The sequence below is a fragment of the Trachemys scripta genome, chromosome 13, assembly GCF_013100865.1.
Source record: "Trachemys scripta elegans isolate TJP31775 chromosome 13, CAS_Tse_1.0, whole genome shotgun sequence".
NCBI lineage: Eukaryota > Metazoa > Chordata > Testudines > Emydidae > Trachemys > Trachemys scripta.
In genome coordinates this window covers 4621260-4646739 of record NC_048310.1, presented here as the reverse complement: position 1 = coordinate 4646739, position 25480 = coordinate 4621260, and the positions used below count along the sequence as shown (strand labels likewise).

The 25480-nt window shown below is 59.6% G+C and overlaps 1 protein-coding gene across 1 annotated transcript in view; it reads left to right on the top strand.

Moving 5' to 3' along the window:
- The window catches only part of CPNE7 (copine 7), a 40470-nt gene extending 29530 nt beyond the window's left edge, over positions 1 to 10940 (top strand). Inside the window, exons 11-16 of the mRNA XM_034788846.1 lie at positions 1719 to 1852; positions 2401 to 2455; positions 3169 to 3220; positions 3664 to 3797; positions 5464 to 5700; positions 9100 to 10940. Of these exons, the coding sequence (XP_034644737.1) occupies positions 1719 to 1852; positions 2401 to 2455; positions 3169 to 3220; positions 3664 to 3797; positions 5464 to 5700; positions 9100 to 9237 (750 nt within the window). The 3' untranslated portion in view covers positions 9238 to 10940. The remainder of the gene's footprint in view (positions 1 to 1718; positions 1853 to 2400; positions 2456 to 3168; positions 3221 to 3663; positions 3798 to 5463; positions 5701 to 9099) is intronic.
- The last annotated feature ends 14540 nt before the right edge of the window (positions 10941 to 25480 follow it).

Genomic DNA, 25480 nt, shown 5'->3' with positions numbered 1-25480 from the left:
AGTCCAGTAAGGTTCTAAGTGGCGTCTCAAGGGCTGCTGACACCTCAGAGCCAGTCATGGTGCAGTTTCCTTTTTCATACTCCAGTCCGATTCATTAAAACACAGCTAGTGAGCGTCTTTCCCCGCAGACTGTAGGGGCCTGGGATGTGCGATAACTGCACACGCACACACAGCTGGGTAGTGGTGCATTTAAACGTGCAGCTAGCTGAGTTGTGCGTACAACTGCACACGTCAATTAAGCACATGGGTGTGCATAGTTTTTTGCACATGCAAATGCATATCAGTCCCTAAAAACATCCTCCTTCCTTGGCTTTGCACCTGAGTCTCTGTCACACTCTGGTGCTGGGCACGAGCCAGGCTCCTTCCCTCTGCTCCTTAGCGTTCTGCATTCCCTGCTGTTAGACCTTTGCTGGTACTGTGCACAGATTCCTCATTAAAAATGAAAAAACAACCAGCCTCCAGATTGCATTTTGCAAAAGCATCTTCTCCCCGGAGTGAGTCAGACCTGCAACATGGGGAAGCAGGCTGCTTGGCTCTGCTCCGCGGCATGAGACAAGTCGAGAGCCGTGGTTGGTCCCGGGAGCAAGGCCTGTCATGTTGTGAGACATCATGTCCCATCACTCCGTGACATGGCTTGAGGGGGAACGGCGGGGCAGAAACGCTGGCTGGCTTAGCCCAGCCCTGCTGGCCACCTGTCCCTTCCAAGCAGCAATGAAAGAAGTTTACAGGAACTTTTAGAAAATTCCTCCCCAATGCTCCTGACACTTGCTCTGTCACTGGTGCCAACCTCGCATGCAGCATCACACCCCTCCCCCCCCATTGCAAACCACGGTTCACTCTGGGCTAATGTCCATGAGCGAGGAGGTGCCGGGAGGATGTCACAGAGAGGGGGGATGTTAGCAAAGCCTTTTACTGCTGGATCCTCCCCGCTACCTGCTTTGTGAGTCCAGGGCTGGTGGGTGGGCTTGGCTGTGTGCCCCTGGGTGGGCAGAGGGTGCTTCCATCAACTCTCAGAGCTCCTTGGTTCTGCAGCTGGCCGGGGCTCCTGGGAATGTCGGAGAGCCCGAGGAAAGATCTCAACAGACTTTCCTGCAGAATTCTGGGTACTTGCGGCATGTGCCTGGGCTGGCACTGATGTGACAGGAGCCCTTCTGCCGTCCGTGCCGCTGCCTCTCTGGGTGAGCTTGGGCAGCTCCCGTCTCTCCGGGCGGCCAGTTCCCCTGTCTGTACCTGGGGGATAGCAGTGAACCCGGGGCTGGAGACGAAGCGCTCTGAGATCCTGGGCGGGAGGGGCAGAACTACAGCGCGGAACGTATTGCCAATGGCTAATGCCCAAGCCCTCCAGCCAGCTGAGTCCGCTCGCAGTGGCTGACGATGCGTATTAAAAAGCGTGCAGCCAAGGCGTGTCGGGGGCACTTCGGGGCTCCCCACAGCAAAGGGGTGCAGCTGGTTCCCCTTCGAATGGCCTGCCCCTTGCTGGAGGCTGGGCCGAGGCTGACGGCATCAGGGATGCTGATTGCCTTCACAGGGAGCAGGACGGTGGCCAGAGATCCCTGGGGGAGCAGCCAGGTGGGCTGGAAGGGGCGCAGCTCCTTGGACCCCTGCACTGGCCCTTGCCTGGCAGCCTCAGGGTCTATTCAGCGCAGGGTGTGGCTTTGCCGCTCTCGGATACCCAGCCACACCTGCAGCTCTGCTGACCGCCTGCCTTCCGCTCCCAGGTGGCTATTGACTTCACGGCGTCCAACGGAGACCCCCGGAACAGCTGCTCCCTCCACTACATCAACCCCTACCAGCCCAACGAGTACCTGAAGGCCCTGGTGGCAGTGGGAGAGATTTGCCAGGACTACGACAGGTGAGACAGACCTGGGCTCTGTCTGTGCCTGGCCTGTCTGGCTAACCCGAACCCTGGACACACACACACACACGCCCAGCTGCGTCTGGGCCGGCTCTTCCTCTCTGGGTTTTTGTAGGCTCTGTCACACGTCCCAGACACCCCCCTGCTGCCCCAGCGAGAAGTGCCCCAGCTTGGCCCACTCCCCCAGCTGCCAAGCCCTTCCACTGCTGGGAGCTCGCCGGGATGGGCCCCTCCCAGTGCGGGGGAGGCCAGGTGATACACTGAGTGCTCCCCGGGCACCCCCATGCCAGGTGGGGCTGGGCCTGGCAGGAGTCCCTGCGGCTTACCATGGTATGGTCCGTTCCGGGGGGCTTCTGGGGCAGAGGGGTCTGTTGCAGACACCGAGCAGGGAGGGGCCGGGGTTGCCGGCTGGAGGGTCTGCGTCAGGGTTCATTGTGCCCTGTCTGGGCCCCTCACTCCCTGGGGATCCCTTTATGAGGGTGGGGGCGCTTTGGGTGCTGGGGCACCGGAGCAGGTGGGAGCTTCTGACATCTGCTTCCTTCCAGCGATAAGAAATTCTCCGCCTTAGGGTTTGGTGCAAGGATCCCACCTAAGTACGAGGTAAGACCCCTGCAGGGTAAGAAACAGGACGGGGGGGGGGTTGAGGAGCAGCATGGTGGGGGACGGGATGGCTACGGGGCTGAGGAGTGGGGGTAAGGGGGCTGAGAAGCGGGGGTAAGGGAGGTTACGGGGGCTGAGGAGTGTAGGGCGGAGGAGGCTACAGAGAGTGAGATGCAGGAGAGGCTATGGGGGGCTGAGCAGCGGGGATAGGGGAGACTCCTGTCTAGGGCGGTGATGTTGGCAGGCCAGGCTGGGCAGCTCCCGCTTGCCTCAGCTGCTCCCAGCTCGCCTGCCTTGATTCCCCCTGTTCAGGGCATGGAGGGTTTTGGATGGATTCAGTTGGGCAGGCCTCCCTCTCGCTGGTGCTACCGAGTGGGCTCCGTCCCGGGGAACAGCGCGCAGCCCTGACATGACACGTCCCGTCGACGGCACCTGCCATCTCTATAGAGCAGAGCAGACAAAGGCCCCCAGTGAAATGACAGGACTAAATGTGGTCTCCAGAGCACGTGTTGGGGAGGGCTGAGGCCGAGCGGTGCGAGGGCTTCACACAAGGAGGCAGGAACAGCCCCTGCGTTGTTTGCCCTTTAGCCAGAGTCCAGCCAGGGGAGGCGAGAGGCAGGGCTGGAGACGTGTCCTCACTGCACACAAAGGGGCAGTGGGGGGGTCATGAGGGGCCGGGAGCCCCCCCAGATTCATTCTCTGCTGTCTGATAGGTTTCCCATGATTTCGCCATCAACTTCAATCCGGACGATGACGAGTGTGAAGGTAAGAGGCTGGCAGCAGAGTGAGAGCCAGCCCACTCCGCACCGTGCCCCCGGGGGGCAGCCAGGCCTCGCCCCGTCTAGCCCTTGTGTGCGGAGGGGGCTGCGGGCCGGTGTGCTGCTGCCCTCGACGGCCCTGTTCCCACCCCCTCTCTCCCTGCTGAGCACAGACGCTTCCCCTCCTGCCTCTGCGCGGGAAATGGACCATGTTCCAACCCGGGGGTCTCCTCCCGAGGCTGCCCCGGCCTCGTTCCCTGACCGCTGTCAGCGCCCCCACGAGGAATGGCTGCAGCCCGTCTGCTGGGCCTGTGGGTGGAGCCGGGCAGTGGGGCCTGGACCTGCCTCATTCGTGTCCTCACTGGGGATGGGCAGGGAGAGGTTAGCAGCCCTGGGCCGTGGAATTGCTGGGCCGGGCGGCTCCTCACCCGGTTTGATGTCCCCCACTAGGAATTCAGGGCGTGGTGGAATCCTACCAGAACTGCCTGCCGAAAATCCAGCTCTACGGCCCCACCAACGTGTCCCCCATCATCTCCAAGGTGGCCAGGGTGGCGGCGGCGGAGGAGAGAACGAAGGAGGCCTCTGTGAGTACCTGCCCTGTTCCTACGGCGCTGCCTGCCCCGCAGGCCGAGGGGCCTGGGATCTCCGGCGCTTGCTTCTGCCTGGAGGTAGACTGTCCAGCTGTGCTGTGTAAGCCTCTGCCACGCGGCTCTGTGAGGGCACAGTCCTGGGCTGGGCACAGAGTGCCAGCTGTGCCCATAGCGACGTGAGGGACCTGGCTGAGACCCTCCTAACTCCTTTCACATGTGATCTCTCCAGGGTTTGAGTCCCGCGGCGAGAGGCTGCTACCGTGGCGCTTAGGGTAACATTGTCAAGCGACTACGGCCCAGTGACTCAGAGAGGGTCCGATGCCAGGTTGGCAAATGGGACGTTGGCTCCTAAGACAGCGGGGCACTTTTCAAATGCTCTTCATCTGCCCCCTGGGGTTGTATCGCTCCCGGGGCGCTGGGAGGCTGAGTTCACCCTGCACCCCTCAGCTGGAAGGGCACAGCTGTGGTGGATGCTGCGTCTGCTCCTTGGAGAGCCTGCGGCAGTGCAAGCACCAGGCGGGAGCAGGAGTTAGTGGCGGGGAAGAGGGGGTGCACCGAGCAGAGATGGGGTGAAAGAACATGAACCTTCAGTGAGACAGTCCAGGCTGTGGAGAAGGCCCATCGCTCGGGACTCAGGCCTAGCAGGGAGAGGCCAGTCCTGCCCAGCATGGCTCGGCACTGCTACTGTCAGTCCCGTGGCTGCTGGCTGGGCATCAGGGCTAGCCCCGGCCATCGAAGGAACGCCAGCTCCTACCTCAGCTGCACGTGCCAGGAACGTTTAACATGGCAGCACGCGCCCAGTCCTCACACGCAGGGCGTCTGCCTGAACGGACATTTGTGGCCCATTCCACAGCACAGCCGGCGCGCTCGGCCCTGGTGGACCTGGAGCACGTCACAGAAGCCAAGTGCTTATTAGACGATCCCGAGTTCCAGGGGCGCCTCAGAACAGGCCTCCTCTCCCCTTTGCTCATGCAGTGTCCTCCTGTCCTCCAGCAACATTCGATCAGCTGTGAATAAATAGCCAAACCCTCCGGGGCCTGTGTTGTTTCTGGCAGGTCAGGGTGGCGTCACTGGGCCAGGCCAGCCGAGTAAGAAAAGGCCAGAGGTTGCACAGAGCTCTTGGGGGGCAGTGGAGTGACAGGGATTCACGGAGCAGATTCCTGGCTCCGGAGATGCGGTGCCAGGGTCCAGTGGGGCCAGTTATCCCAGTCCCCACGCAACACCCCGCTCACCTGGCACTTGGCCTCGGGCGTCTGCCATGGACTGGCTCTGTGTGCGTGTGTGCACTGGGCAGGGCGGGCGGGGGCCTTTCATTCAAATCCCGTCAATTATTCACACCCGCGGACGTGGAAGGTTTTAGGAAAATGTCATTTTCTTCTGGGACCTGCCCGGCTATTCGCTCACTGAATCATTTACAAAGCCAGCTGAGCCTATCAATTAATGACAGCAGCTAATGCATCGTCCTCAGCCTGTGCGCTGACCCCACTCTGTGTCTGGGGTGCTGGGGGAGTCGGGGCCCAGCCGCCGTAAGACGGGGCTAGAAGAGGAGCAAGGAATCGGTCACCGCCTGGGACAGGGGTCTCCCGAGTGGGATGGCTGGGGGGGGCTAGCCCCGCTCTGCCCAGTCACCCATAGCCGCTCTCCCGCCTTTGCCCCACAGCAATACTACATCCTGCTGATCCTGACGGACGGGGTGGTGACCGACATGGCAGACACGCGGGAGGCCATCGTGCGGGCCTCCTACCTCCCCATGTCCATCATCATCGTAGGGGTGGGCAACGCGGACTTCACCGACATGCAGATCCTGGACGGGGACGACGGGGTCCTGCGCTCCCCGAAGGGGGAGCCCGTCCTCCGGGACATTGTGCAGTTCGTCCCCTTCAGAGAGTTCAAGAACGTGAGTCAGCCCCCGAGGCCCCTGCCGTAATGACCGCATGGCTGCGACCACCGCACGTGTCTGTGGCGTGCCCGTCACCGTGGCATCAGGGAGGATGGTTTAGTGGGTAGGGCACAGGGCTGGGACTTGGGTGACTTGGGGTCACATCCTGGCTCTGGTACAGACTCCATCTCTGGCTATGGGCGAGTCCCTTTGTGGCTCCGTGCCTCAGTTTCCCCATCACCAGGGCTGGTGGCACTGCCACCCCTCCCAAGGTGCCGTGAGGGTAAGTCAAGGGGCGGCGCTCAGTGATGAGGGCTGTGGGATACCTAGAGAGATGCACTTCGGAGGGCTAGGAAGGGCGCTGGCAGTATCCTCCTCAAAACCAGAGAGGCTCAGGCCTCTCTCGCCTGCCCTGGCACCGTGGGGCTCCCAGGGGAGGGTGGCCTGGTGCCATCCTGCTCTGCTGACCCTCTCAAGGGCTACAGGGGCAGGATTCAGGGGGTGTGCTGTTGGTGAAGGCAGCTCACAAGGGCTCTTCTCCTCACACCCCCTTTGGTCTCCATGGGCCCCATCACAGTCTGGCTGCCCTCTCTCCCTGTTCAGTAAAACCATGTCCTTGCTCTGTGCCTCGAAGGAAACTCTCCTGCCTCTGCGGCTCACAGGGGGCTGAAGGGGGCGTCCCTGCCTTTACCCCACTGGTACCTGTAAGCCAAGGGGCTCCAGACACCCGCTTTGCTCTCTGGTCTCCAGGCTGAAACACGTGGTGAGACAAGGTGGGTGAGGGGCCAGCTTGTGTTGGTGAGGGAGACCAGCTTCCGAGTTACACGGAGTTACCTTGTCAGCGCGGGGAAAGGTACTCGGAGCGCCCACTTGTCCTCACGCTCAGCAACACAGCTGCACCAGTGCAGTGCTTACACTGTGTAACGAACTGGGACTGTTCTTAATGTGGTCTTTGACTGCTGAGTGGGGAGTGTTGGCTGGGAAGGCAGGGGAGGTTGGCTAGGATGGTCTGCATTGGGGGATGGGAGACTGGCCTTGAGGGAAGACACCGGAGCATGTAAGGTGAGAACCCAGGAAGGGGTTAGAGGCCAGGTGACACCTTTGCCCAGGAAACTGAACAAAGGCTGTGGGAGGGGTCGCTGAAGGGAGAGTTTCAGGAGCTGGCTGGTGATATGGCTGGGAGGCAGATGGGGCTCTGACCTCCCAAGGGGGCTGTGGGGTCCTGGGACCCCGAGATGGACCTAACTGAGGGGGTCCTGTTGTCTGTGCCTGCAAGACCTGTCTTGGACTGTGTTCCTGTCATCTAAATAAACCTTCTGCTTTACTGGCTGGCTGAGAGTCATGGTGAATCGCAGGAAGCCGGGGGTGCAGGGCCTTGTGTCCCCCCACACTCCGTGACACACTGATGGCAGAGGGTCTCCGTTCGGCTTACTTACTCCACCAGCGAGAGGCAGTACCTGTGTTGGCGGGAGAAGCTCTCCCAGCCACTAGTGCTGTCTGCACTGGGGGATTTTTCACATCCCCGAGTGACCTAGTTCTCCCGATATAGGTCTGTAGTGTAGCCGTGGTGTGTCCCGGCTAAATACAAGATCAAACCGATAGTTTAGAATAAGCAGTTAGCACATATTCTAAGGGCTCATTCAAGGTGAAGGGGCTAAGGGACAGCCCTGCAGTCACAGGACAGAAAGCGGGGTTAGTGTTGTAATAAGCCAGTGTCTTTGTGAAGACCGTGATTGTAGTGTCCAGCAGAGATCTGAATGTAAGCGCTGTGCACGTTTCTGTTGGGGCTGACGACGGAGAGGTCACATGCAGCGTGATCACTTTGTGAGCCGTGTTCACCCGCAGGCGATGGGATGGTTTTGTCTTTTATCGTTGTCCTGTGTGCGTTCGTTCCAGAGTGTAGCAATTGTCTGGTTTCACCCACACAGGGTGTGTCTACACTGCAGTTAGATCCCAACTGCTGACTCAGGCTCCGGTAAGGGGCTCTTTAATTGCAGTGTAGACGTTCGGTTCTGGGACCCTCCCTCTTGCCAGGGTCCTAGAGCTCGAGCACCAGTCTGAGCCCAAATGTCTACACGGCATTTAAAAGGCCACAGGGGGTGTGTCTGGGTGGAGCTCTGTGTCGGGGACGCGGGCGCTGTGTGTAGCACGGGGATGTGTGTCTCAGTCAGGCTCTGTGTCGGGGACGCGGGCGCTGTGTGTAGCACAGGGGTGTGTGTCTCAGTCATGCTCTGTGTCGGGGACGGGGGCGCTGTGTGTAGCACAGGGGTGTGTGTCTCAGTCANGGCAGGGGGGGGGGGGGCGGGGGGGGGTTGGGTGTGGGGGAGGGGGGCGGGGTGTGGGGCCGGGGGGGGGTGTCTCAGTCAGGCTCTGTGTCGGGGACGGGGGCGCTGTGTGTAGCACAGGGGGTGTGTTTGGGTGGAGCTCTGTGTTGGGGATGCGGGCGCTGTGTGTAGCACAGGGGGTGTGTCTGGGTGGGGCTCTGTGTCGGGGACGCGAGCACAGTGTGTAGCACAGGGTGTGTGTCTGGGTGGGGCTCTGTGTTGGGGACGCGGGCGCAGTGTATAACACAGGGGTGTGTGTCTCAGTCAGGCTCTGTGTTGGGGACACGGGTGCTGTGTGTAGCTCGGGGGTGTGTGTCTCAGTCAGGCTCTGTGTCGGGCACGCGGGCGCTGTGTGTAGCACAGGGGTGTGTGTCTCAGTCATGCTCTGTGTCGGGGACGGGAGCGCTGTGTGTAGCACAGGGGGGTGGCCGGGTGCTTTGCTGGCGACGCTGCCCTGAGTTTTCCTGCACATGGAAGGTGGCAGTGAGCAAGATGCCCCACCAGGGAGCCCTGTCCTACGTCTCTGCCTGTGTCAATGCTCTTCCCCAGAGCTGCCGGGCCAGGGTCTCCAGCCGCACTAGCCAAATATCTAAGCAGCTGGGCTCCCCAAGGGGCAGAGACGCAGTGTGTGGATTTCTCTGGCTCCATGCTGGAATCTCTCTTGATCAAGCTGAGCTGACGCTGGGTGTGCGGGCGAAGCCACAGATGGAGGGAACGATTCCTCTGGGTCCTTCACGGTCAGCGCAGCTGCATCTCTTGCGATGGAATTTGAGGGGGGAGGGGGAAATCTATAGTTTGCATTTCTGGCCCCTCTTGAGATCTGAGTTGCTTGGGCACTTCAAGGGCTAATTGATCCTGATTGTCAGTAATTGAAGCTCCTGGAGACTTACGGTCTTTTCCTTTAGCCATGGCGATACCTAGAGCCACTGGGCAGGATTAACTCTTCAGATGCTGTTGCGGGAAGCACTGGGAAATGACAGAGCTCAGGCATGGACAAGGGGGCAGTGAGGGGAGGGGAGGCTGTGCTGAGGAGCGGCTGGCTGGAGAGCGGCTGGGAGAGGCCCAGAACCAACGGCTGCCCTTTGTCTTGCAGGCCTCGCCCACGGCTCTGGCGAAGTGCGTGCTGGCCGAGGTGCCGAAGCAGGTGGTGGAGTATTACAGCTACAAGGCCCTGCCGCCCCGGTGTCTCAAAGCCGATTCGCCCAACTCCACCCTCAACTCGCCCCAGTGAGGGACCGCCCCCCTCCGGCGCCCCTGCCCCGCCGTCGTCCCTCAGCCCGTTCCACGATGGACAAAGAAATAAAAGGCAAAGGAGAGCAAGAGTGTGTCGCTGTCTGAATCGTACAGGCTCCCCCCGCAGCGAGCGCGGGGCCCCAGGCAGCCTCCCCCACCGCCCACACGCCACGCTGCACCCCCTGCCTCCCCAGGCCCTCTGAAGGACCCAGCCAGTGAGCTGAGCCAGCAATGCAAAGGCACATGGGAAGCGGGGCGGGCATGCCTTGCTGGTTTCTCACTCGGGACGGGTCCCTGCTCAGTTTGACAATGAGCGGCCGGCTTCTGGGCGTGATGCAGTGACCTGGCCTTGGGTGCAGAGAGGTGGGTGTTTGCAGTGTGATGGAATCAGGCAGGCAAGGGGAGAGAGCGTTGCAGTGGCTGGTTAGCCAGCAGAGAGCGAGCGAGGGGCTGGCTGGACCAGGGGAATGGTGATGGGGACCAGAGCCCGCTGCTGGGCCCAGGAGTACTAGGAATGGGATAGGGAGCCGTTCAGCCTGGCTCGCGGGTTTCAGTGGCTGACAGCTCTTGGGTGAGTGACCCATTTGTGCAGTGAGTTTGCTGGGTCTCGGGCATCCCCTGCACCTAGTGCTTAAAGTGCTGGCTCAGTTCTGGAAATTAAAATTTCTAAGTGAGCTGGGAGACTCCCTCTGACTGGCTGCTTCTCCCCCTTCCCCGCCTCCGGGGGAAGAGCAGCCAATCAGATCTGCTGCAGGGAATACACACCTATGCACACGATGTAGAGTCCCCTCTGTCCGCTCCCACGCTGCATGATTTCCCATCTTCTGCCCAGAACGCAGCTGGCAGCCCCAACCCTGGACCAGCAGCCTCCCTGACTGGGGATCATGTCAGCATCCCCCAGGGGTAGCCCCTGCTGCCTGTCAAAGAAGCCTGGAGAGCAACCTGACCATCCTTTGCAATGGGTCTGGAGTGACCTCTTACCTGGATGGCTTGTGCCCAGCACAGCAGACGTGCCAGGGGCCCCAGTGCATTGGGCTGAGGCCAGGTGAGAACTCCCAAGATGCGTGAGCTGCCCCCATAACATGGCGCGTGGGAGCTCACAGCAGTTCTGCTGCTGCCGCTGTCTGCCTCTCTCACCTGAGACTGTACAGAGTGGGGCCCATGTCCTGCCCCCGCACTGCGCTGAGCCCCGGGAGCAGCTGGTTGCTGGCCATTTCCCAGCCACCCTTTGCATAGCATAGCTGAGTATTTTAATCAACCACAAAAATAACCCGGAAAATATATTAACCCCCATCTTGATTGGCAGAGTCTGATCTGCTAGGAGCCCCTCCCACCTCCGACAGCAGAGCAATCTTTGGGGGGAGACAACAAACAGGGAGCTTGGTCCGACCCAAGGGACGGGCGCTTTGCTGGCATTGCCTCCAGCCTGTGCAGCGAAGCGGTGACGTAGGCGTGGCTAGGCCAAAGCTGCCAGTGAAAGGGATCCCCGACCGCTCAGTGTTGCCACTCTCGTCCATTTCACTTCCTTGTCACATGCATGATGCTAGCTGGGCTCATTCACATTGCCAGTGGAGGCGTTGTTTCCAGCTGTGCATATTTCTCCATGTACCGTGTGCTTGTCTGTCACTTAGCGTCTGCATGACGAATCTCGTGTTCTTGCTGTATGGGAGGAATGAGCCAATAAAGGCAATGTTATATTTCCCCCTGTCTTGGTACATTTTATTGACAGCTGCCTGAGCAGAGCAGAGGTCCCCCCTATTGGGGAGTCCTCTGTGCCCCCCTCGGTGCACCAAGTTACGCAGCGCTGCCTGACCCTTGTGGTGATCAGCTCCTCCCCTGAAGTATGATGACTGATGGCCCTTTCCATTTGTAGCCTCATTGATGTCTCAGCAGATGCGCCACTTGGTGATGATACTCTTTTACAAAATACCTGGGAAATTCCCACCTATGAACCGTTGTTACCTTACAGGTCAAGTTGCCAGATGGCATACTCCACAATGCGAATGGCAAGCTCATGTACAAACCTTTAAGTGGAGCCCGGTAGTCTGGTAGCCCTCCCAGGTACAAGTTGCCTCATGCATTATGATTATGTTATCTATTAAATGGATTAAAAACTGGCTAACTGATAGATCTCAAAATGCGCTATTAATAACGAATTAGCTGGTGTGTTTCTTGTGGGCAGCCCCTGAGATTGGTACTCAGTCTAATGCTATTCTATAATTTTATCAGTGACTTGGGAGAAAATATAGAATTGTTGATAAAGTTAACAGACTCTACAAAGATTGGTGGAGAGGTGCATAATGATGAGGACACATGGCAATCTGGGTGGCTTGGTTAAGATGGGCATAATAAAACACCATAGATTTAACACAGCTAAATGCTGGGGTATATATCTAGGAACAAAGCACGCCGGTCACGTTTATAGGATGCAGAACTGTACTGGGGGGAGCAGTGACTGACAAAGATTTAGCAGTCATGGAGGAAAACAACTGCACACGTGCTCCCAGTGTGATGCGGTGGCTAAAAGGGCGATGGCGGTTTCTGGAGATACACTTTATCTCTGGACATGGAATATAGGTTATAGTAAATAGTAATACTGTCTACAGAATGGATGAGCTCTTTACTGAAACACCATGTCCAGCTCAGGTGTCCACACTTTTAAAAGGCTGTTGAAAAATTAGTGCTCAGCGAAGAGCTCCATGAAGGAGATGCACCTTCCCATGAGAGACTAAAGGAGCTCCAGCTGTTAGCTATCAAGGAAAAGGTTAAGTGGTGACTTGGCCACAGTCCATAAGCAGCTACGCACGGAGAAGGCATCTGAAAGCAGAGGGCTCTTTCCTCTAGCAGATCAAGGCAGAACAAGATTCAATGGCTGGGAGGTGAAGTCGGCAAAGTTCAGCCTAGAAATAAGATGCACGTTTTGAAAGTGAAGGGAATTCACCCTTGGAGCTGCCGGCAGAGTCTCCATCTCTTGGACTCTTTAAATCAAGGCTGGACATTTTTCTAAACCGCATGGTGCAGCCCGACCACCGATTAGGATGCAGGAGTGAGCGGGTGGGACTGGCTGGCCTGGCTTATAGAGGAGTCAGACGAGATGCTCTTAATGGTCCCCTCTGGCCTTAAGATCTATGAACATGCCCCACAGATCTCTGCAGCGCTGAAATGGAGACTCCCTCCGCATAGGCCGCCTGTGGCTTCCCATCAATGGGCATTAGGTACCCAAATCCCATTCAGGATCTGGGCCTATGGCCCTGCCAGGCAGGATTCCTTCGTATTTTACCGTGACAACTTCAAATCCTGCATCCAACTGGGACACAGATTCAATCTGATTTCATTTGTTATTGCACCGAGATCCCCGTGTTCCGCATGGTAGAAATGCCCCATGTCTAATTGTTTCCTGAGACTTGCTAAACTCAATAATATCCTGCAGCAATGCGTTCCGCTGGTTAATTACACAGTGCAGAAAAGCGGGCTCCGCCAGGCTCCTACTCATTGATTTTGCTGCATGGAGCCCAGCGACCCCAATTAGGAATGAGACTGGCATTCATGCATAGCAGGATGAGGACAGCAGGTATATTTAACGTGGATTAGTCACATTAAAGCAGCGAGACCTTTGAATTTAAAGCTGCTGCACTTTGTAGCTGTTGCACTTTGTAGCAGCACTGGCTTTAAAGTCACCTCCAAGCTGAGTATCTCTGGCTTTTTCATTTCTCTCTGCCCTGCTTTGCAGCCTGACAAAGGGACCAGGTGGGGTTTGCTCCCAGGGAATCACGGGGTTAATGACCCTGCAAATTCAGGTCAGAGCGGTAGAGCCCCGCCCACAAGCCTTTAAAGAGCCACCCACCCCCCAACCCTGCTTGACCCATTTGGCCTCCTGTTTGCTCCAAAGTGCAACCTGCAGCCGTGTGCTCTCCTGGTCCTCTGCAGGGCAGTGGGGTGGGTTTGTACAGCAGGTGTCTGTGAAATGGGGGGGGTTTCCCTAGCACGTGCCCAGAGCATTGGGGAACCATCCTGCATGCAGTGGCAGCAGCAAATCCATATCCCTGCACGCCATGGCAGCCTCCGACCTGCTGCCCGTCTGCCTCGCCTGTGCTCTCACCCGCTGTGTGGCCATCCTCCCCCTGCCCCTGCTCCCTTCTGCAGCCTCACTCCCGTGATCTTCCCAGACTGCCCTTCCGGTGCACCCTCCATGCCTGGAATTCAGCCCCCGGTCACTCTCTGCACAACGTGTCACTCCCCACTGCCCTGAGTGCCACCGCGCTGGAGACAGACCCTACCCCCCCGCTGCTGGCATGGGCTCAACACTGCTCTGAGAGCAGCGACAGCTACTGCGGAAAGGGACAGCATCCCTTTTCCAAGCCCAGCCCCAGAGCTGGGCAAAAAATGTTTGCTTCAAATGCCATTTCTTGGGCCCAGGATGGAATTTCTGGGCACAGAGAAGAGCCAGTGGCCCAGTGCGTAGGGCCTGCATCGGGGCTGGGAGAAAGCCAGGTTCAGTGCCTTGTTCTGGGGCGGGGAACTTGAATGTGGGGCTCTCACATCCCACATGAGTGGCCTGGCCCCCAGGCTCCAGCTATTCTGGGTGGGGCTCGGCCGCTTGTGCTTTTTTACAAAAAAATTCCAAAGGTCTCGGGTTTGTCCCAGGGGGAAATTAAACAAATTTCACAACTGCCATCATTTTTACAAACCAGAAATCTGGCTTTCTGGCCAGCCCCACCCTCCTGGCTGGGGTTGGAATGGGGCAGGAGGGGGTAAAGCCGGGCTGTGAGGCCATGAACCTTGGCGAACACTTCTCTGCGCTGTCCTGCCACAAGGAGCAACTTTCACCTCTGCAAAAATCCTCACACACCGAGCCCAGCTGGCTAAAATGGAATGAACTTGGAATGGCTGTGTGTGTGTCTGTGAGCGTTTGTGTGTCCATCCTTGCCCTCTGCTGGATGGAATCAGGAATCAGCTGTGTGTCATAGGCCCTATACTACCAGCAGCTAACAGAGATTTCCTTTTAGTGATGCAGCTCTGTACTTGAGCAGCAGGATGGCCAGCATTCTCTCTCTGATGTCGGTGAGGGGTTCTGCTGAGCGTGGCATGCAGAAGTTGCAGTACTGACCCGTCTCCTTTGCTCTGGTTGCAGTTTATTGGGGCTCCTTCCCCCCCAGCCCCCCCCAGCATCCGCCCTCTGTGGGATTCTGCTGTGATGGCAGACTCCTGTGTGTCTGGCATCCAAATCTGTTGCCATGGAGATTATTCTGATGCCACAAATTCAACATCTTGCTTCCACAGCAGGGTCGGCAGGAGGAGCCAGGCTGGGAGGCAGCAAACCTTGGGGTAGAGCCCTGAAGGGCCAGTGGAAGGGAGCGCAGCCCTGGCCCCAAAGAGCTTCCGTGTCTGACTCATGGGGTGAGCAAATGCAATGGCTTGCGGGTGAGGCTGATGGATGTGAAACCCTCTCTGCAAACAGCGTGGGCTGAACAGCCTGGCGCTCTGGTGAGCTCTGTACAGGAATCCAGGCTGCCCCGTGCAGCTCGGAGCCAGCGCCTTGCGGGCTGATGGAACACGCTGCTAATCACAAGGGACAGGAGTATTTACGGTTATGGCAGAGATGGGCACAGCAGCATTGGCCGTGGCAGGCGTGCCATGGGGCAGCTGGAGGGCCAGGCACAAGGGGCAGGCAGGAAGAAGCCCTCCAGCCAGTGGTGGTACTCAGAGAGAGACTGATGGGACATGGGTAGAGGCCCAGGACAGGCAGGGATAGCGGTACCTTGTCTGTGCTCTGTGCAATGTGGGATGGATTCTGATTCCGATGACCAGACTCCTCATCTCCTCCTTGTTACCTGTGGCTTCGAGATGCCACGCGGGAGAGAGACTCAGCCCCCCATAAATCTCTCCAGCACTCAGGGCTTGGAGGGAAGCTTTTAGAGGAAATTCCATCGGCTCAGCATTCACGAGCCTGCACGCTAAGGGCTCTGCAGCCTGCAAACCCGAGGGCAGCCGCTCCCGTGCCAGGCCGTGCTCCGCGCGCTCCCCGGGGTCAGCCGGCTCCCGTGCCAGGCTGTGCTCCGCGCGTTCCCCGGGGTCAGCCGGCTCCCGTGCCAGGCTGTGCTCCGCGCGTTCCCCGGGGTCAGCCGGCTCCTGACCGCACTCAGTCCCCGGCATGAGGCTACAGGCCCTGATTCAAGCAAAGCACTTTAGCCTGTTCTTGACGCTGTGGACAGAGCAGCCAGTCGTCGCTTCTCCGGACTAAACAAACCCACATTTTTCAATCTTCCCCCATAGGTCAGGTTTTCTAGTCCTTTAATCGTTGTTGCTCTTCTCTGGACTTTCTCCCATTTGTCCACATCTTTCCTGAAATGTGGCGTCCAGAACTGGACACAGTGCTTCAGTTGAGGCCTAATCAGTGCGGAGTAGAGCCGGAGGGAGCTACAGCAACTCCCAAGCATTCACTAAAGTCTAAGCCCTAAACCCATTCTTAGAACTCGAATACCTATTTTACCCAGCACTAGCGCACGGCGATTCCAGCCGTGTGTTTGTCAGTACCCGGCTGAGCCAGGGGATCTTGGCCTGAGCCGGCACCTGGTCTGCCAGCGGCACAAATGGCTGGAGTTCTTCTGGAGACTTCTCTGTGGCTTTTAAAGAGTGGATTCATACACCAGCTTTTTGCCACTGGCGCCCTGGTTTCACGTAATGATTGGGGCAAGCGGGCCATTGGTTTGCTGAGTCGCAGTTGGGTCACTAGCGAAGCTGCGCTCACTCACAGACACGCCGGGCCGGTGGGGGGACTGGGAAGCGCTGGAAGAGCAGGGAGGGATCTGCAGAGCAGGACAGAGGTGCAGTGCAGCCTGCAGGTCGGGCTTCAAGCTGGAAGAGCAGGGGCTGCTGCATCTCCACTCTGAGGTGTGAGAGCCCAGGATCACTGCATTAGGACTGAGGTGCAGTGGGAGAATTGGAGAGGGGCAACCCAGGGCTGGAGAGAGAGAGTGTGTGTGTGTGTGTGTGTGACCAGGACCCGGGGATGCATGCAGGACTCACACAGCTCTAGCCATGGCTGTTAGCCTGTCACTCACCAAACTCAGCTCCCCTCCAGCCCAGGACTAAACGGGGGGCTTTCGCCTGTGGTGAATTCCAAGCAGACGACTGAGAAACCCCCAGGGCCATACGCGGTGCAGCATGTGAACTATTGGGCTGGGCCAGGTGCCAGGGGAGCCTTTCGACTGGCAAAGTGAGCTTCCTTTTGTCTAGCAGTCTAGCAGCACGCGTAGAATGAACTGCTCCTGGTAGCTGACAGGCTGCAGCGCGGCTGGAAAGGTTCACACTCCTCAGCCCAAAGGCGAGCTGCTTTGGTTTTTAGGGCCCTCTGTCTTCTAGCAATGGCTCTCCTGTGCCTGGCTGCGCAGACACGGCAGACGAGGCTGTCGGAGCACAGCGGCCGGCCTTGCTGACTGGCAGGAGGAACAGGCGCTAGCCTCGCTAACGAGCTCAGACGCGCTGCAGACAACTTCATTGTCAGGAGTTAATTATTTTGGACAAAACACAACAAATCAGTCAAAGCCGAGCTGCCAGGGGCCCATGCCTGCTCCCAGCTAATTGGCCTGAGGGGGCGCTGGGGGCTGCTGACTGGGAGTGGGCTGGCGAGGACAGGTTCGGCAAATCCACCCAAACGTGGCAGATTCACCCTCTCGGCTTGACGGGAACTGCACCGCCTCTGGGGTGTGTCACATGCCGCGCTCTCAACCCGAGAGCACGCAGGGAGCGGCCTCCGTGCCCCGGTGGGCATGGAACCATCCTGGGCATGGTGCCAGGAGAGGGAGCGGGGAGGTGACATAGAGTAGGACTGTACCAGGTTAAACTGCAGTCTTGATATCATGATTTGTGTCTATAACAATACACCTCAGAGCCCCAGCCCTGGACCAGGACCCCACTGCGCTAGGCGCTGTGCAAATACAGACGTCACAACACCAAAGCACTGACAATCCAAGACACGAGCCACCAGCTGGAGCCGGACCAAGCGGGGAGCACAAGGAGCCGATACCTCGGCAGGTCGCAGCACACCGGCAGCCAAAGCGCTGTCGTTCCTTCGTGGGCGTCCCGGCACAGGAGAGTTTCAGAGCAAGCTTTGAAGGAGGAGGAGTTCGTCCTGCAGAGGCTGGTGTGAGCAGCGGGCAGCACTGGAGAGGGCCGGTCTGAGAATGTAGCAAGGGGGGGATGGAGGCAGGTAGCATGGGCGGATTGGCAGGAGAGATGACAGGGTGGGTCGGGACAGGCTGGGCAAGGCCTTGAGAGGGCAGACAAGCAGCTGCTGTTTGATAGGGCAGAGAAGAGGGCGGCAGGGAGGGACGAGTCTGATGATTACTGTGGCAGAGCCAGCCCCACATGTTCCCCTGCACCCCCCAGCGGAAGAGCCCCCTACAGCTTGTTATAAAGCCACGGGGACAGCAGCTCTCGGGGGTGGCTTCCCATCCCAAGAGAGGTGACGCCGAGCCCGTGGGAACCAGAGCGTGGTGTCACTGGCTTTGCTCCTCCACAGTGATTGGAAGGGTGCAGGTGGGAGGGGCATTCCAGTGACTCTAGGAAGAGAGGCCAGTGCTGGGGTGTCAAAGGGGAGATGTCCTCCACATCCCTGTCAGTGCCCTCAGGTTCCCCCCACGACAGCTGTCCTTTGGCATTGCCAGCTCTGCTCCAGCAACGCAACGCGAGTCTCTCCTTCCCCCCAGGAGCTCCGGCTGCCTCCATGGCCCTCCACCCCCCACTGGCCCTGGCAGTGGGACCCTGGGCCCCGGTGGCACAGCCAGTGCTGGGGGTTATCAGACCAGTTCCCTCTGGGGAGGAGCAGGCAGGGTTTGGGGCCCAGGCTGGTGACACCCCAGAGGGTCAGGGCACGGGGTGAACAGCCAGGAGGTGCTCTGCCAACTGACGTCCCACGGACCTCACTGGGTTTGGATCCCTGCTCCCAGAGCTCCCCACTGCCCCCGCCTGCCGTCTAATTCCTGCCAGCTGGGAGCAGGGAGGGGGTTGCCCTGGTGCTGTTGGGAGCAGCCAGGCCATTCCTGACGAGGTGGCAGATGCAGCTCTGGCCCAGACACCCCTTCGCCCATCCCTTTCCTCCCACTTCACTCTCCTCTCTGCCCAGACAGCACTAGCCGTACCCTCCCTGGGGCTGCAGGAATCCGCCCTGAAGCTGTGCCCACAGGCCCGGGTGGATGGGGAACCAGAGGTAGCAGGCTGCCCTCCTGAAACATCCCCTTGGCAGGATGGGCTGAGCCCGTCCGCCCGCTGCCCTGGCCCGGCCCGAGAACAGGCGATCGGGCTGCACACCAGAGCGGGGAGGCCAGGGCTCCGTGTCTAGATCATGCAGAGTCTGGAAGGGATTCGGAGAAAAGCAGCCAAAGCGCTGGAGGGGAAAGAGCTGGACTGAGCTAGCGTAGCCTGCGGGCAATGCAGGGGGGCCAGGCCCCAGCTAGCAGGTGGATGGGTTCAGACCCAGGAAGGGGAGGTGAGTGTTGGGGGTGGCAGACCCAGGAAGCGATGGGAGGAAACTGAGCACAGGAAGATGCGTGCAGGGAAACCTTTCTAGCCCTGCGTGCGGTTAGGCCGGGGCACTGCCTCCACGGGGCTGGGGCAGGGGCGCGCCCTGCAGTTCCCACCCCTGGCTATAGCTTCGGCTGTGCTCCCAGGGCTGACTGGCCAAGCCTGCGTGTGCGCGGAGGAGACGCTCAGGGTTCATTAGAGCATTTCCTCACTCAATCTCCCTGGTAGGGGGCCAGAGTTCCCGATATTATCAGAGCTGTCCTGATATTAGGGGCTTTGTCTTATACAGGACCCTGTTTCCTCCCCCCCCCCCATAGGACCCTATTATCCGCCCTCCTGATTTTTCACACCTGCTCTCGGCTCACCCTCCTCCCTGGGCGTGACGGAACGCGCCGCAAACAGGACGCTCAGTCTAATCTAAGCTGTGATTAAAAGGCCATTTTGTAGCCCTGGCAATAAATCCAGCGTAGAATCCCGGCAAGATGGGGGGCAGGTTTAGTGAGTTGTGAGCTGCGAGCGAGCCGAGCCTTCACGGCACAGAACAACAGCCCACAGAGAGCGAGAGCACTTCGCTGCTGCTCTGCCAAGCGCTTTAGAAATGCCAACGGCTGGATTCCTAACGCGGGCTCAGCTGGGCTCCCATGCCTGGCACCAGCCCCACCCGCCAGGGCCCGGCTGTCAGTTTCAGCACGCGGGACAGCACCATGCAGGCTGCTCTGGGGAGGGAATTTCACAGCATTTCCGCACCCTGGAGAGGAGATTTAGCCTCCCCCTCCCCCCCCACACACCATGTGGCCCTATGGAGCAGCTGGCACCTTGTTTCTCTTTTACTTTGGCCTCACCCTGAGAGGCCGGCCGGCCCAGGCTCTCTGTGCAGGGCGGTGACCGCTCCCCGGCTTGGGCCTGGGGCTGTTTGCCTCACTCCGTCCCCAGGGCGCTGGAACAATTTGTATAGAGTGGGGGGGGGGGGGAGCCAGTGAACCAAACTGCAAACGCTGTATATGATGGAAACCACTTCACGCCGGGGGGTGCGGCAGCCCCCCACTCCCCTCATTCGAGCTCCTGTGTACGCCCTACCCTGCGAAAGCCAATCGCCACCCTAGGAAATCAGCTTCCTGGCCAGTGGCTGACCCAGCTCGCTGCAGATCCCTGGCCGGGCTGCACGTCCATCACGAGTCTGTGCACCGCTCCCCCCACCCGCCCGGCTCCGGCAGCGCCACTCACCGGGAACAGAGCGATTATTTCTGGCTGTCGGGGTAATTGTTCCAATTGTGCTAACGCTGAATGGGGCTGACGCACGGCGGGCGAGCCTGACAAGGCTGGCGGTTGAGGGGGCAGCACCTGCGGCAGAAAGCCGGCACTGGGACCAGAGACGGCTGCGCGTTGCTGGAGTCAGCCCTGGCCAGGGCCTGCGGTTAGCTGCTAATGTGGATGGGCCCTGTCGGTGCTCAGGGCACACTCATTAGGAGAGAACGGCTCACCCAGCGCTGCCAGCCAGACGCCTGTTTAGACAAGCTGGGCTCTGCCAACGCCTTTATAAACATCACCCCAGCCCCTGCCAGTCTCCCCCCTGGCTGCACCACACCCGGGGGGGGCACCAGGCTGCATGTGCAGTGGCAGAGCCGGGGTGCCAGACCCGCACCTCAGCGCTCAGCTCACACTTGCTGGGATTTACAATTCCAAAGGGGACTTTCCTCACTGCTGCCAACCCCACCTGGAGGGAGGGGAAACTCCAGGCTGGCTCCTTCTGCCTCCGATGCCAGCTCTGCTCTTCAGGCCCACGGAGCTCAGTGGGGACTCCGGGGCAGGGGGCAGCATGAGGCCTTGCTCACTCCTTGCAGCAGGACTGAGAGCCTGGCTCTGTACAGCCAGACGGGACCCTCCCGGGGGCCGCCTTTCCATGCAGTCGCTGCCCAGAAACAGCCGCACTTCCTAGCGGGCGGGAACACACTTGAGGGCAAGGCCAGCTGCAGAGGAGAAGTTCAGATGTGCACAGCTCAAGGCCAGAAGGGACCGTTGTTCTCCTCCAGTGTGACCCCCCTGGACAGCACAGGCCAGAGGCCGGCCTCAGATCACTCCTAGGGCCGCTCGTTAGAAAACAGCCAGCCTTGCATAGCACCGTATGGACAGGACGGGGGCTGGCCTCTGAGCGGGGGAGTGGGGCAGCCAGTCTCCGCAACGCCCTAGCCAGACCCAGGGGAGAGGTGGCCAGATCCCTTGGCAGCTGCAGGAGCAGCACCCTGCATCGAGCAATAATTGTCTCCTAAACACTTATTGTCTGTCTGTCTATCCAGCTGTCCCATACACCCCCTGAATCTACCTATCCCCCTGAATCTACCTATCCCCCCGAATCTATCTATCCCATAGACCTATCCCCCTGAATCTATCTATCCCCCTGAATCTACCTATCCCCCTGAATCTATCCCCCTGAATCTACCTATCCCCCTGAATCTATCTATCGCCCTGAATCTACCTATCCCATACAGCCCCTGAATCTATCTATCCCCCTGAATCTATCTATCCCATACACCTATCCCCCTGAATCTATCTATCCCATACAGCCCCTGAATCTATCCCCCTGAATCTACCTATCCCATACACCTATCCCCCTGAATCTATCTATCCCCCTGAATCTACCTATCCCATACAGCCCCTGAATCTATCCCCCTGAATCTACCTATCTCATACACCCCCTGAATCTATCCCCCTGAATCTAACTATCCCATACACCTATCCCCCTGAATCTACCTATCCCCCTGAATCTACCTATCTATCCCATACACCCCCTGAATCTATCTATCCCATACAGCCCCTGAATCTACCTATCCCATACACCCCCTAAATCTACCTATCCCATACAGCCCCTGAATCTACCTATCCCCCTGAATCTATCTATCCCATACAGCCCCTGAATCTAACTATCCCCCTGAATCTAACTATCCCATACAGCCCCTGAATCTACCTATCCCCCTGAATCTACCTATCCCCATACACTACATCTATCTATCTATCTATCCCCACACACCCCCTCTATCTATCTATCTATCTATCTATCTATCTATCCCCACACACCACATCTATCTATCCCCACACACTACCTCTATCTATCTATCTATCTATCTATCTATCTATCTAGCCCATATGCACCCTGCATCCACCTGTCTATCCATTTTGCTGAAGGCAGAGGGAAATGGCACCTGCACATTGCAAGCCCTGTAATTAATTTCACCACAAACAAGTGGTACGCGGCGCCTCTGGCTCCCCGGATCAATCCGCGTATTTATAGCTCCTGATTCATCTCCCTATAACAAGGGATAATAGACGTTGCCATAGTAACCCCGTGCCTGATGAATTTCACGCTGGAGCCTGTCCCTCTGATCCCCTCAACGGAGCCGGCGCTGGGGAGGAGCCGCTCCCAGGCCAGGAAGGAACCGGAGATTCCCTCCGAGGCCAGTCCACACCAGAGTCACTTGCATCTCCAGAGAGAGGCCTGAGCTCTCTCCTCCCTGCCCTGAGGCAGCTCTCTCCCTTCCCCCCCTGCCAGGAGGAGCCCTCCCTTCCCCCCACCCCGATAAAAATGGTAATAATGGGGCTTTGCCCTGCAATGGCACCTGGCCTCCAGGATCTCAGCGCCCCCTGGGAGGCAGGGCAGTGTTCTTATCCCCTTTCACAGGTGGGGAAACTGAGCTATAGACAGGGACAGGATCTACCTAAGGTCACACAGTGAGTCAGGAGCAGAGCTGAGCCTCAGAACCCAGGCGTCCTGACTCCCGGCCCGCTGCTCTGTTTGATGCCCTGTAACGGAGCAGGGGTGCACCCCACCCTGGCGAGCTCAGTTAGGGCCCCTGCTTGCAGCTGTGCAAGCTCCCCCCGCCCCCAGCTCTGCCAGTACCCCTGAGGCCTGCCCCCCAGCCCCTCCTGCTAGCCCAGCCTTGGACTCCCCAACCACCATCTCTGCGGATGCCCCTCAACCCCGACCTGCAGCCCCTCTGCTAGTCCAGCCCTGGGCTCCCATGTGCTCCTGCCCTGGATCTGCCGTGGGCTGCTGGGAGTCAGGGCTTGCCGGGTGGGCAAGGTGTCTGGCACAGACAGAACCTCAGCCCCTGGGCAGAGTCACTGCAAAGACCAGGCCCAGCCAGCCAGCTGCAGCCCTCAGTCCCCAGCCTGGGGAGGGCCCAGAGACAGGGCCCAGCTCCACAGCCCGGGTAGCTGAGGGTCCCCAATTTACCCACCAAACAGCTGCAGCCCAGGCCCGGGCAGGGCGAGCTGCCCATGGCCACGCTGCTCTGGGGACGCTAGGCTGGGGCAGAGCGATGGGGCTGAGCTGACAGCTATCGTCCCATGGCACAGAGCTCACGGCATGGCCAGCCCGTGCACTCCTGCCTGCAGTACCAGCGGCCTCTGGGGACGGCTCTCACGCTGTCGCCAGCCCATGCCAAGATCTGATTAGGGGCAAGTGGAAAATCAATGCTAAATGGATCCGGCTCAGGCCACAGAGCAGCTTCCTGCTAATAACCTTCACACCGTCACCAGGGGAGCGCGTGGCACCAGCCCAGACGGCGGTGCTCCCAGCATGTAGCACCAAAGGCTCCAGGTGCAGAGGGGAGCGTGGGGAGCAGCAGCGGGTGAGGGGCTCCAGCGGGGAGAAACTGGGGAGCTAATCTGGGGGCCAGCCCTGTGCCTGCAGGGCCGAGAGATTCCATCTCCAGCGCTGGGATACCTGGGGGGGAGCAGCCGGGAGTGAGGGCAATGGGGCTGCCTGCTAAAACTGGCCCCCCCTGTGTGGAGGCATGGCTGGCAGAGCAGCTGTCCCAGCCAGGGCCTCACCCTCCAACCGTCCCCCGGGGGCAGAAAGCTGTGGGGAGCGTGAGCCGAGTCAGGGCTCCCTGCGCAGCAGCCTGCGAGGGCCGGCAGCCGTGCCAGACAGCTGGGTTTGGAGAGACTGAGTGTCGCTAATCACAGCGCCTTGCAGAGTTGTTAGAGCCGCGCAGGCGAGAGCGGAGCAGGAACGTTTCTCCCGCCCGCTCGCTGGGGCTCAGCCTCCTTCCCTGCACCAGCCCCCTCTCCCCCAGCGAGCGCGGCCTGTGCATGGGGAAGGAAAACACCTTCCAACGGACCCTCCGCTGCCCCTTCCTCTCCGGCCATCCCGATGCCTCCACCCTCCCCTGGCCCTCCACAGCCAGCCAGCTCCCGTCAGACCGTCACGGCTACCGCGCACCAGCAGCTGCAGAGCCCCGGGCCCCCAGGGACGTCCCCTGCGGGATTCCCCTGCCAGCCCCCCTGCAGCCTGTTCGCCAGGGCACGGGCAGCCCTGCCTGACATGAGCCCAGAGCGACACCCCCTGGCCTGGCCCATATCACTGCCACTATTGGCAGTCTGGCCCCTTCGTTCAGTGGGCCCCAAGCCTGTCCATTGGCTTCCCCTTCCCACATGGCCCAAGCTCAGGCCCTGCCCCAGAGACCATGTCCCCCCCAGCCCCTCCCCACTGTCCCTGCCATGGCCTCAACATGCCCTTCCTTCCCCATCCTCCACCACCTGGGCCCTTTTCTATGCTGGCCTCTCTGCTTGGACCCCCTCCAATGCCGCCACCCTGCCAAACGGGGGTAATGCCCTGTGCCACCTGGTCCCGCCGCCTGTCCCAGGGTGGGCGTCAGCTCGGAGAACCTGGGAGTGGCTGTGATCTGGGCACTGAGATCCCAGGGAAGACGCGCTCACTCGCCAGGCTGGATAAATCCCTCTCCAGCAGGCCAGCCCCTCCCATGGCCCCGGTGCTTGGCCAGGCCCAACGGGCTCACAGGGAGAGGGGCGAGCCAGCCCCAGGGCTGCACAGGCTGGGCTGAAGGAGGCAGCACTGACCTTTGGAAGAGGTCTGTGGGGTTTGGCAGTGCCAGGTCAGCAGGAGCCTGGTGAGGAGAGCTACGGCTGCTACCCCTCGTCCTGTCCCTGGGAGCTGGGCCTGGCCTCAAACACACAACGCAGGAGCCCGTACCCAGTGGCCTCCAGTTAGGGCTGGAGCATAAGAACGGCCAGACTGGGTCAGACCAAAGGTCCATCTCGCCCAGTGTCCTGTCTTCTGACAGTGGCCAATGCCAGGTGCCCCAGAGGGAATGAACAGAACAGGGAATCAGCAAGTGATCCATCCCCCGTCGCTCATTCCCAGCTTCTGGCAAACAGAGGCTCGGGACACCTCTGTTTGCGGGACAGCGCAGGGCCCTAGGCAGCACTATTCCGAGGCTACCCAGCCTGCCCCCACACGCCCTGCATGCAGCTGGCAGGTCTGACCCCTTGCCAGCAATAGCACCAGCAGGCATGCCCACCATGGGGGGAGGGGGCTGGACTGGGTGAGCTGCTGTGGGGAGACGCGAGGCAAAGCCACAGACTAGGGAGGTGCAGCTGTACCGTCCTAGGGCCCGGCTGCCACTTCTCAGCCGGAGGGCGGTGCAGAGAGATGGCCTCGCCCGCCACTTGGGCCGGCTCCCCGGGGCCCCAGCCCAAGCACTTTGCAGGCTGCAGCCTCAATAAATAACCAGGATGTTTAATTCACTCGCCGGGTTAATTATTCACTTTGCCTGCATTTAGCAGCCATCTTTTTTTAATGGGCTGTCTTCCTGTGGCTGCAGAGCGACTGGAGGGAAATGAGGGCGTGTGTGTCAGGAGGGCCATGGGCGTGGGTGGCTGCCAGGGGGACGGGACGGACTGTGACAGTACAAAGCATGGCG